At 39.3% G+C, this 12,411-nt stretch overlaps 1 protein-coding gene and 1 long non-coding RNA gene across 4 annotated transcripts in view; one reads left to right on the forward strand and one right to left on the reverse strand.

Annotated features, from left to right (window-relative positions):
* Positions 1-12,411, reverse strand: part of LOC134802926 (uncharacterized) — a 183,453-nt gene that overhangs the window by 32,017 nt on the left and 139,025 nt on the right. The gene's annotated exons all lie outside the window — the stretch shown is intronic.
* LOC134802371 (multiple C2 and transmembrane domain-containing protein) overlaps positions 1-12,411 on the forward strand; it is a 147,195-nt gene that overhangs the window by 18,391 nt on the left and 116,393 nt on the right. For all 3 annotated transcript variants that reach the window (XM_063775007.1, XM_063775023.1, XM_063775014.1), the window contains exon 2: positions 4,643-4,750. In XM_063775007.1, the coding sequence (XP_063631077.1) occupies positions 4,720-4,750 (31 nt within the window). In that variant the 5' untranslated portion in view covers positions 4,643-4,719. The remainder of the gene's footprint in view (positions 1-4,642; positions 4,751-12,411) is intronic.

Raw genomic sequence — 12,411 nt, forward strand, 5'->3', positions numbered from 1 at the left:
TATCAGAATACTAAATACACTTCCAAATGCATTAATGGAAATGTAGTCGTTCTGATCTCTTTAAACTCAGGGCTTATGTAAATTGAGTGACAGTGACAGGGATAGAATGGGCTTGAACGAGGTTTTGTAGTAAGCCTGGCACGTTGCCAAGAATTACGAGTTAAATCGTTAGTGCGAGCCATAGACTATCTCCAATAGACTCCGTATTGTAAAAACATTGGCGAACTTTGGTAGTCAGTATGTCATTAATTAATTAGCACTATCGAATCACCCAATCAGCATAAATTTGCTGGAGGTCTATTTGTACTTTACCTGCAATATAGATCTTATTTAAATTGACATCACTTAAATGTATAAAAAAATATACGATTAAACAAAGATTTATTTACCATCTCCTTGACACCTGGCCTTATTCCACAAATTGACATCTAGTGACAACGTCAACTCCGGCGTATTCGTTTATAAGCCATCGGAATTCAATCAATAGTACATTTAAATTCTCTGACAGGCTGAAGTTGGAGACCTTTTAAAAGGACATCGGGCGTCTATAAGTTAAAAGTGGCATTATATATGCTTGGGTTGGTACTCTGAGACCTTTTAATAGGTCTTTGGGCGGCAGACCCTCTGTAGGTAGATGATCTGTGGTGCGAGGTAATCCGGTTAAAAGGTTAAACGCGTAATAAGCGCGGTTGGTATTCAGACGAGTAATTACACACTTACTTGGACGTTTGGGTAACAGAGTGTTAAATTCAGTGACAAATAACATACGTAATAGTAGTGAGAAACCGAACAAGTGCGAGTCGGACTCGCCCACCGAGGGTTTCATACCTACTTTTTAGTATTTGTCGTTAGTGGCTGTCCATAAATTACGTCATCGATTTTTGATCCCCCCCCCCCTCAATTCATCCAAAAATCATGCTTCGAATGACCCCGTTTCCTCCTACGTCACGCTACCATCATCCAATGTCCAGACCCCCCCCCCCCTAATTTGAAATGACGTAATTTATGAATAGCCCCTTATAGCGGCAACACTAACTACACGGTTCATGTTATGAGATACAGCCTGGTGACAGATAGACGGACAGTGGAGTCTTACTAATAGGGTCCTGATTTTACTCTTTGGGTACAAAACCCTATAAACGTGGTGATAATAAAGTGTAGTTTATTGATTTTTTAGACAATCAACGTAATAATACAATTCGTTTTCTACAACAATAACAGAAGAAGAAGAGATCCCTCAAAGGAATAAGTTCGCCTTTACACTTCTTACTAATAGTATATCTTTCCCATCACGGAACAATGGTGTTCCGGACCTTTGGGAGGCGTGCGCGGAGCCGAAGCCAACACGTAGAGGCCCTTTTGACACTTTAATGAAATGTAAGGGGTACACCGAGCGGAGGCTGCCCTTGCCCGTGTCATGGGACGCACGCAGAGGCAGCACCCGCCAGGGTGTAAGGACTATTGAGAGTTGATGGAATCTAAAATGAACTAGGTTATTGGGTGAAAGCGATGGACTAAGAACTGAGCTATGGGGTAAAAAACTGGACGCCTGCCTAATAAAACGGTATGCAATTTTATTTCCGGCAGACGGTGACTCGCCCTCACAAGATGGGCCCCCACAAAAAGCGACATCTAGGATGGCTCAAGGGCAACACCGGTGTGAGCGGCTCAGGGGTGTCGAGAGGTGTGCGCCGCTTTCTACCCAGTGGCTGTTAACAGCCACTGTGCCAACTCGCGTCTTATGCATATTTCACTTCCACCCCTGGAGCTTATAGCTCTAACGACTCCACTCTGGCCGGCCGGCTAAGGCAAGCCAGAGGCAGAGAATCCTGTCCCACCCACCCTCCTTGCGGGTAACAGAACTCTCCAGGAGCACTCGGGTACGTGAGGTCGCTAATCCCCAACAGCTCGCCACAAGCTGCCCTGCGTTGACTGATTGCACTGGTAAAACCAGCGGGCGATGGGGTCGTCACATCCCTACGCCTATATAGTATATTATTTTTAATATATGTCGTTTTGTACAATAAAGAGTTTACTACTACTACTACCTACAATAAGAAGGCCGTAAGGTTTTAACTCAAATGGAGATCGGAGAAGTACACAGAGAGAAGCCAATCTTCAGAAACAAATGAGCGATATGCCTGATGAGACCACCGCTAACGCTGATCGGTTCTAACGACCAAGGTCGTATCAAAAGCTCGAAGCCATATCAAATCGTTATAGCAGAGTCGGCCTCTAGGCCTCTCCATGCATCAACAATGTTTGTGGACTCTTGAGTGCATTAACCCCAGCTCCTTTGTAGGCTTTTACAAAACTTTGTAAAGGCTTTCGACTAAAAGCAAAGGGAACTAACAAGAGCCTTTTGAATTGAAACAAGTGCAGGGTTGTGGTGAATAGTAATTATTTTGAAGGCGTTTTCATTTAGAAATGGCTACAAATATAATGACCACCAAAAAATACTTTGGTACCCTAAATAAAAAAATCATGCTTACCAAAAAAAATTACTGAACACCAAAAAAATAAGGCCTAAAAATACAAAAGTACCACCACTTTAATTACGACTGCACTTCAAATTGTATTCAAATACCAAATATATTGAATGATCACCAAAAATCATTAATGATCACCAAATCTTGAAGACCAAATTAATGCGATATTTTCACCTAAATAAACCACTATGATTACCAAAAAATGTATACATATTACCAAATAAAGTAAACTGATGCCAAAATTACTAGCCCCTTCCGCTCAACCCCCCGTAGTCCGCACCGCATACCTACCTAACCTAATCTACTTTTCTAGTAGCATTTCGTTATGCTACTAGAAAAGTAAGTTAAACTGCTATCAGTTAGGTTAGGTTAGGTTAGGTTAGCACTGCGACCCTTACAGAAACGAAATGGTACTAGAAAAGTAGGTTAGGTTAAGTTTCAACTGCTACCCATACAGATACGAAACGCTACTAGAAAAGTGGGTTAGGTTAGGTTTGAACTGCGACCCTCACAGAAAAGAAATGCTACTAGAAAAGTGGGTTAGGTTAGGTTTGAACTGCGACCCATACAGAAACGAAATGCTACTAAAAAAGTGGGTTAGGTTAGGTTTGAACTGCGACCCTTGCAGAAAAGAAATGCTACTAGAAAAGTGGGTTAGGTTAGGTTTGAACTGCGACCCTTACAGAAACAAAATGCTACTAGAAAAGTGGGTTAGGTTAGGTTAGAACTGCGACTGTTACAGAAATAAAATGCTACTAGAAAAAGGTGACGAAGTGGATTCATTAATTTAATAGGATAACGATATATTAAATGATTGCACATTTTTAATTAAAATGTGGTTACAATTTTGTGATCATTTACTATTTTTGCGTTTACAATGATTATTTTGGAGCCATTTGCTTTAATAGGATAGCAAGATTTAAAAATTTGGTTATCATTTTACATTAAAATGGAGTTCTAATTTTGGTGGTCATTTACTATTTTTGGGTTTACAATGATTATTTTGGTGTCATTTTCTTTAATAGGATAGCAAGATGTAAAATTTTGGTTATCATTTCACATTAAAATGGGGTTTGAAATTTGGTAATCATTGATTATTTTTGGGTTAATAATGATTATTTTGGTGTCATTTCCTTTAAAAGGATAGTAAAATGTAATAAAATTGGTAATCATTTCACATTAAAATGGTGTTATAATTTTGGTGATCATTCATGATTTTAGGGTGGTAAAATAGATTTTTTTGGTATTAGATTTTACTAAATCTGGTGATCAGTTAAATAGCAGCCTTTAGAAATCACGAATGTTGTTATGTATCGGGCAAGAGCAAGACCAACTAGGCGGGTTTCTGTACGGGTTGTATTAAGCTGACGTCACCTAATTTCATAGTTTCTGGAGAAAAATTATATACCTACGGTACTCGAATTTAAACTGTCGTGAGACATTACTAACATAAAAAATAATTTTACATGTCGCGCAACATGTGTAGTCTCATATAAAACGGCTTACCAAATATCACGCGAGATAGCGCTGTACCGGTAGCGACGATTTCTACGTCCCGCTAATGATTTTTTTTATTGGGATTGTATAAAAGGGTTTGGGGTGTATTTTTAATATATTGGCTTTATTTGTGCTTGGTTGTTTAATTTTATAGTGAATCCTTCATTAATAAAGTCAAAGAGGATTTGAAGAAGAGAGTTACTGTCATGGTAAATTATGTAGCTACAGTTCATTTACTGCCATCTTTCGACAGAAGATTAAACCTGTTTGAACGCCATTTGATTTTGATCCTTATTCTTTAACTGATATGTGTTAACTTTTTAAATATTAATATTCACGCCATCTACTCGAGCATAGGCTGAAGGTTGTGGCGCCATCGCTCGAAAACATGGAACCATACCTTTGGCCTATAGTCGAGTAGATGGCGTGAATATTAATTAATATTTAATAAGTTAACACAAATATCACTGAAAGAATAAGGATCAAAGTCAAATGGCGTTCTAACAGTTTTATGTTCTGTCGAAAGATGGCAGTAAATTTACAGTGGCTACATAATTTACTTTGACAATCCGTCTCTATTATATAAAGTGCACCCTTTTTGATTAAGTTAGGGGTACATAGGTACATGTTTTTCAAATAATTTCCTCCTATTCCAGACGGGCGCTAGAGTGAGTGTGCGCGCGCCATGATCGCGTGCGTGCGCTGCGACAGCTGACAGGAGCTGCAAGAGGTCATGTCCACCAAGAAGCACTCGCCGCAAACCAGTGAGTGCCTAGTGTTCTTTTTATTTCACCTTCCTCCTCCTCGCGCCTTTCAATACTTTTGAGCGTTCCGACTGAACGTCTAGCGACCTTCACCAAGGAGGAGTTTTGCCCGAAGGGTGTCAAGTTTCGTTCGACATTTCCGCGGCCAAACATTCTCAATATTGCCTACCACGCCAAACATTGCTAGGTTTGAATAAGTTTTTGGCAAAAATTTCATTTTTGGTACAAGCTTTTATCGCCAACTGTACTTTTTTTTCCACAGGCAACTAATACTCATCGAGACAATTCTAAAAACCCCAAACACAATTAGGTTTCGTTGTTTTATCACAGAGTTCCTATGGCCACTTCCGGTCTCCATCATCAGATCAGCTCGATGACACCATAATAACTATAATATTGCATTGCCACCCGACTTACGTATGTATGCAAAATTTCAGCTCAATCGGAAACCGGGAAGTGGATCAAATTTAACTTGCAAGATTTTATTACACACAGACAGACAGACAGACAACGGTCAGGTGAAACTAAATAAAAGCTTGTAAAAAGCTTGTTCGATCAAATTTATAAAATGTTCGACTTCCTCTCATTATGAGGAATTAGATATATGTAGGTACTTAAATAGCTAGGTAATTTGGAAGAAAAGTAGATTGACTATTGTTAAGGCAGGCAATGTTTGGCGTGGCAGGCAATGATGAGCATATTTTACCGTAAATATGAAACGTTTCCAATGGAAGGAGAGAATTTAATTAAACCACTGTAAAGTAAGGTCTAATTAAAATACTTCATTCGTTTCAGCCGTAGATTTTAACTTGGAAACGGCTGTTGCAATTACTTGTTCAGTTGAAAATGTTTATTTTAGTAAATACCTAGATAATGTTTACAGAAACTCATTTTCAGTGAGTATATACTTTGAGCAAAAAACATTTCTTCTCAGGAAATGTTGTTTCTCGTTACCTTTTTGTGGTTACTAACTCACTTAGAATTCTAGAGAGCTTGGCATCTCATTCTCGCCGCTTCTGTCAAATACAGCAAGGAACAAAATAAAAAATCTTATAAGTAGGTATAGTCAGCCTTTTCAAACTCTAGAACGATGCGTGCCTTCGACTGATACCTGTATATGAGGGATGACTTTTATTTGTAGTTATCTCATCTACGGGGATCATTCGCATGTGTGGATTCGATTGACCTATCGACTACCTATCAGGAAATGAAGGATAAATTTTGCCGTTCAAAAATTCTCTTCTTCGTCGTAACCTCATGATTAAGGGCCGTGAACGCCATAAGTCGCTTTTTCTTGGATTGCTCTCCAACCTGGCCGATCTTCTGGCCTGGCTGGTTGAAAAATTATAGGCCAATAAAATTCTTATGACATAACGAATAAGGACAATGCAAATGACAATTTATATGTCCTTCCAGTACCATTCCGCTACAACAAAGTCTTATTATTTATTAGCTTTAGCACAAACATCGCCCCGAAGGGCCCGAAGGTGTCTTGCGGTCTGACGCCACTTAATCAAATCAAATCGTGTTAAACTCTATTCGGGTCCCCGCAGATTATTCATGACTCGACTGAGCTTGGTAATTTGACGCCTACGTATTTCGATAAATGAAACTATAATGGCTTAAGTGAGGGTCTAGCTAAGTGGAAATCGTTTACAGAAATCGCCAATCGAAATGATGACGTGACTTTTTATTGCATAATGTCTTGTCATTTTTAGGCGCTTATTATCCATTATTATTTATTGAACTTATGACTCTATATCAAATAGTACTTTTTTACAAATCAACCTTTTTTTACCTCCTTATTAAAACTGGCAACCATTATTCTCTTTTTCGAGTCAAATTAAGTCCCCCAGTACCCTCATTACCTGTTTCCCTAAAGTTAAATAATAAATAAATAATAAATACATAAATATTATAGGACATTTTTACACAAATTGACTAAGCCCCACGGTAAGCTCAAGAAGGCTTGTGTTGTGGGTACTCAGACAACGATATATATAATATATAAATACTTAAATACATAGAAAACAACCATGACTCAGGAACAAATATCTGTATCATCATACAAATAAATGCCCTTACCAGGATTCGAACCCGGGACCATCGGCTTCATAGGCAGGGTCACTACCCACTAGGCCAGACCGGTCGTCATAAGTTCATAAGCCCTTTCAGTTTACAGCAGTGGCAGGAAACGTAAACAATTAAGTACCCGGCAGTTGTAGACAATACGGCGTGTAATTTGTGGGTGACATCCGCAATGGGGCACTGGAACTTTACACATATGGGTAATTGGGTAGGTCCGGGTAATATCTGGGGCACGGATTAATTTATGTAGGTATAGGCACCTATTTATGTTTTTAGATATTTGGCGGGGTGAATTTTAAATACATGTACAGTCGCCATCAGATATATCGGAGCGGCCAAGGTGTTCACAATATCTGAACACGCGCTCTAACGCCCTGACAATAGAGGCGTGTTCCGATATTTGTGAGCACCTTGGCCGCTCCGATATATATGATGGCGACTGTACACAGCACTTAATTGGCTTACTTATCGTGCTATCGCAATATCCAGAATTAAAAAGAGTAATAAATAAGTCTAGCAATCTGTACTAATATTAAAAAGAAAGTCTGTCTGTCTGTTAGCTCTTTATAATCGATCATCATCATCATCATTCCACGCAAACGAAGTTGCGGGCAGAAGCTAGTATTGAATATTGCAATGAAAGACTGTTGAATATCACATTGCTTTGTGCAGTCTGCACACTTATACGGTTCCTGCGGGTAAAATAGAACCTAACGTTTTTTTGTTAGGGTTCCGTACCCAAAAGGTAAAACGGGACCCTATTACTAAGACTTCGCTGTCCGTCCGTCCGCCCGTCCGTCCGTCCGTCCGTCCGTCTGTCTGTCACCAGGCTGTATCGCACGAACCGTGATAGCTAGAGAGTTGAAATTTTCACAGATGATGTATTTCTGTTGCCGCTATAACAACAAATACTAAAAACAGAATAAAATAAAGATTTAAATGGGGCTCCCATACAACAAACGTGATTTTTGACCAAAGTTAAGCAACGTCGGGCGTGGTCAGTACTTGGATGGGTGACCGTTTTTTTTTTTGCATTTTTTTCCGTTTTTTTTTTCATTATGGTACGGAACCCTTCGTGCGCGAGTCCGACTCGCACTTGCCCGGTTTTTCTTTGAGGCGTCGGTCGGTGTTGGTACTCTGCGAGATGCGAGATAACAACTTAGGGCCGATGCAGACGGTCTGCAACCCGACTGCAACTTGTATGGGAACTGCACGCCGACTGCACGGTAACTGCAACGTCGCAGTTGCAGTCCGTCTGTATCTGCCCTTAGTCAAACGCTTAGTTTGTTTTAATATTATTTCATTAACTGAAACCTAAGACATAACGTGCTTTAAGTAAATAGGTAAATACGAGTATGTATATCACTTTGATATCACCATCAATTCCACTGTGAATTAAAGAACAGAATGAATAACTGATAGGACGAGGAAGTCGAATCACCAGTCATTTGTCATAATTTGACAGGTGTAATTTGACACTATAATGTCGGTACGGTACTTACAAAATTAGCTTGGTTGTGATTTGTTTGCATTATTGTTGTGTTGTGTATGATTTAAAGTCGGACCAAGGTATTTTCATTCACAAAGTGTTGCATTATCGTAATTAAATATGAAAATATTATGTTTATAATGTGACACAAAATTAGATTCGACGGACTCTAGGATTCTTATTTCTTATAAGGCTCGCTATTTAAAGAGCGGCGGGGGAATTGGAATTATAGATGGCCAAGCAAATCTTGTCAGTAGAAAAAGGCGGCAAATTTAAAAAATATAGGCGCGAAGGGATATCGCCCCATACAAAATTTGAATTTCGCGCCTTTTTCTACTGACAAAATTTGCTTGACCAAGTATATATACACAGATAAATTATAATTATAGATAAATAAGGTAAAGAGATGATAATTCTAAAAATTTTCACAAACAGTGGCATGTAGGTATATACAAATAAGATATACTTACAGTTGATATATACAGTGGCCGCTCTCTAATGGCTAGAATTCCTATGTGTAAATAGTTTCTATCATTCACAGTATCATTCATCATTCGTTTTATCCGCCTTGCCTCTTCTGAAATTGCGAGATCTCTAGCAGCCCAGACATCAAAACTTGCCAAGAGAATTGCAATTTTGATTGGTCAAAATAAAGATTCAAATTAGAATGGAATGACAGACCTTTTTATAGGCCTCTGGGCGGCTAGAGGCGATGAAGATAGTTTACTCTGATTTAAATTTCTAACGAGTCAATTTCATGGAAGTCGTTTTAAACATCTTCATGTATAAATTAGTTTACGTTGGGTCTTGTCTGAGTGTCCATTTATTCGCCACTACACCCAACGCATTCTTTCTCTAAACGCCTAGAAGCCTGTTAAAAGGCTTCCTATTTCATTATCATCATCATCATCAGGCTATAGTAGTCCACTGCTGGACATAGCCCTCCCCTAAAGAGCGCCATAGCGCCCTGTCTTCAGCTTGCCGCATCCACAATCTGCCTGCATCAGTCTTTCACAGATCGTCATCCCACCTGGTTGGAGGGCTATTTCATATTAAGTAGGTTTTTTTTTCTTTTTGATATTGGGGTGCCCGTCCGCGTCGGTTGACGTTTTTGGTGGTCCAACGGTTAAAAAGTCGAAGTTCAAATTAGCCCAGCAACAGTTGCCTGATTGATCAGGTATCGCCACAGCGCAGGGTATTAACATCAAAGGGAAACAGATTTTAAAATCTGAACACCATTCTATTATGAAACAGTTTCTATGGTAGCCCTCGCCAATGTAAGACTTAATTATTTCTAACACGCCAGGTCTCGTGTTGGAGCTACATAAAAGTAATGTAGGTCCTGTCGGTAGTACCAACTTACAGGATATTTCCCGTTGTTAGGTTGGTAGCGGTAATTATGTTTTTGCCACTGGTACGCGGTAAGGACCTAAATACAGATACTTCGTAGTATTTTTTAACAAATTGCTGAAGTGTAGTAAATACCGAAATATATTATGTAACTAAAAAATTATTAAAAACAATATGCCAAAAATGCCTTTGGTGCATCATTTTAGGAAAGATCTGATACTCATCTCGCCCGCGCCAATACACGTAGGTACAAACATAGTACGAGCTAAATGCACGATTAACTGAATGATATCAGTTAGATGTTATTCCGATATCATGTACCTACGTTCGAATTGGCCTGTAAGTCTATTTACACCGGCTTCATCCGAGAAATAAGGCCCGCGTAATATTGTATTCTAAAACACGTTTCAATGCTGGTTGGACAAAGTCCACATAGGTACGCCTTTAATTCTTTACCTGGTTACTTATTACCTACCTACTAGATTTTATTTCTTAACCCGTTATAGTGTCTCACTGCTGGGCAAAGGCCTCTCCCCTTGATCTCCACAACGCCCGTTGTTGTGCTTTACTGATGAAGGTGTCTAAGTCGTCCCCACCAGGGTCCCTTTTTTTCCCATAAAGTTTTAAGTCAAAATGTATTGTTTGTCATATTATCGTTAGTCATAAAACTGAAACCGTTAACTTTTCAGGACTTTCGTAAGGTTATTCTATAGATAGGTTAGGTTAGGTTTGTTTTATGGCAATCCTGAAAAGTTACGCGTTTCTGAGAAAAACCAATTATGACTAACGAAAATTCGGACAAACAATACATTATGACTTAAAACTATTTGGGAAACAATAGAGACCCCGTCCCACCATCTCCGTCTGGGCCTGCTACGTCCGCGTTTCTTTTGCGGCATCCACTTGGTGGCTATGTCGCAGTCGGATCGTATAATCCGCCGTATTACATTACGGCTAGCCGTTTTCAAAAACAGGGGCGTTTTGAAATGCGGCGGTTTAACGATTAGCCGGATTGAATGCGGCTGAATGAGAATCCGCCGGAATGTATTCGGCGCCATACGTTCTTCAACACGGCTAGCCGTAATGTAATACAGCAAGTCATTAGCCGCCGCTTTGACAGTTTTTAGTTCCCATTTTTAACACCCGTGGCGCTGCCTGACAAACGCTGGGGTGTCCATCAAATCTGGAGTTCGTCGGACTGTTTCTTTTCAAAAAACATTTCTTTCGCAACTTAACTAGACGGAGCCTCGCTTCGCGGGGCTCCTATTTCTGAGCGGTTTGCCCTTCGGGCATCTGAAGCTACCTAACGAACCTAACCTACCTACCTATTGATTTAGTGAGACGTCCGTGAAAACATTACACTTTGGGGAAAAAAGCGTAGGTAGGTAAGTAGGTTAGGTTCGTTAGGTAGCTTCAGATGCCCGAAGGGCAAACCGCCCAGAAATAGGAGCCCCGCTTGCGGGGCTCCGTCTATTTAAGTTGTGAAGGAAATGTTTTGGAAAAGAAACACATGTAGTGCGGTGGGACCATGGTAAAAATAAATTAAATTGCAAATATTGTCAAACTCCGGTTACGTAGGCGACCGAAAGAACTGGTCACTCTACAATCTAAAATAGTAGTACGATGCGGCTAAACGTTGGCCGCCTTATTGAAGAACGTATCGCAATGACAATCCGGCTAATCGTCGAACCGCCGCATTTCAAAACGCCCCTGTTTTTGATAACGGCTAGCCGTAATGTAATACGGCGGATTATACGATCTGACTACGACAGCTATACTAGCCCACCTATTCGGATTACCTATAGCTACGAGATTACACTGTCAATTTTTTCAACGAAACAATAGTGATAAAAGAAAGACGCATATCTGAATCACTAGAAAATATATTTAATTACACGAACGGAAAGTCTTTTCGTGACCACAACTCAACGTATTTTCGTGATGCAACTCAGCTGAAACGTCGGAATTTAAGGTAAAAACAATGAAATCATATCGCGTAATTAAATATGTGTAGAAACCGCGAGAGTTTAAAGTGTTACACTAGAAAAATGAAAAAAAAAAAGTACAAGTACCAATAAGAGTGAAGGACAAAAGGTTGCCATTTTATAAAAAGGATCCCCGAAAGGTAATGCGATCATTCAGGAGCACTTTGTATCCGTTATCGCACCTTCAGGCCGCATTGTATAGTTTTACAACAGTAGTCCTAAAAGGTTTAGGCTTTATTTTTTTCTGACTCCGACGGTTATAATTTTATTTACCCTATGTATTTAAGTATGAAGGCCATGTTTTGTACCATATAATCAAAACTACTGAGCCAATTTTGGTGATTGAAGAGAATCAATTCCTTTTTCGTCACAAGCACGAACCTTACTACTTAATAACTTATTTTGCATTATCCAATCTTACAGGTACTTTGAAGACTTTTCGACTTCAAATTTCAACTTTAATTTCAACTGCATATTATCTAATGTATATGCCATATATTATAGATAATCTGTTAAATCGCTGTCATCGGTATTCTATGGTGGTACCTCCTACGTATTGCTATGGTTCATACAGTCCAGGGATCGGATACCTAAGCACTGGCTAAGTATACTTACATTGACATTTTCTTCTTTTTTGTGACATTGTTTTATTTATTAATTTTATATTCTTTTATGTTTTTAATTTTCTGTTTTTAATGTTAATGTTAAGTTGACGCTCTTTTAGTGAAAGCCTTTGTTTTATTATCCTT

This window comes from Cydia splendana, chromosome 2 (assembly GCF_910591565.1).
Source record: "Cydia splendana chromosome 2, ilCydSple1.2, whole genome shotgun sequence".
Taxonomy (NCBI): Eukaryota; Metazoa; Arthropoda; class Insecta; order Lepidoptera; family Tortricidae; genus Cydia; species Cydia splendana.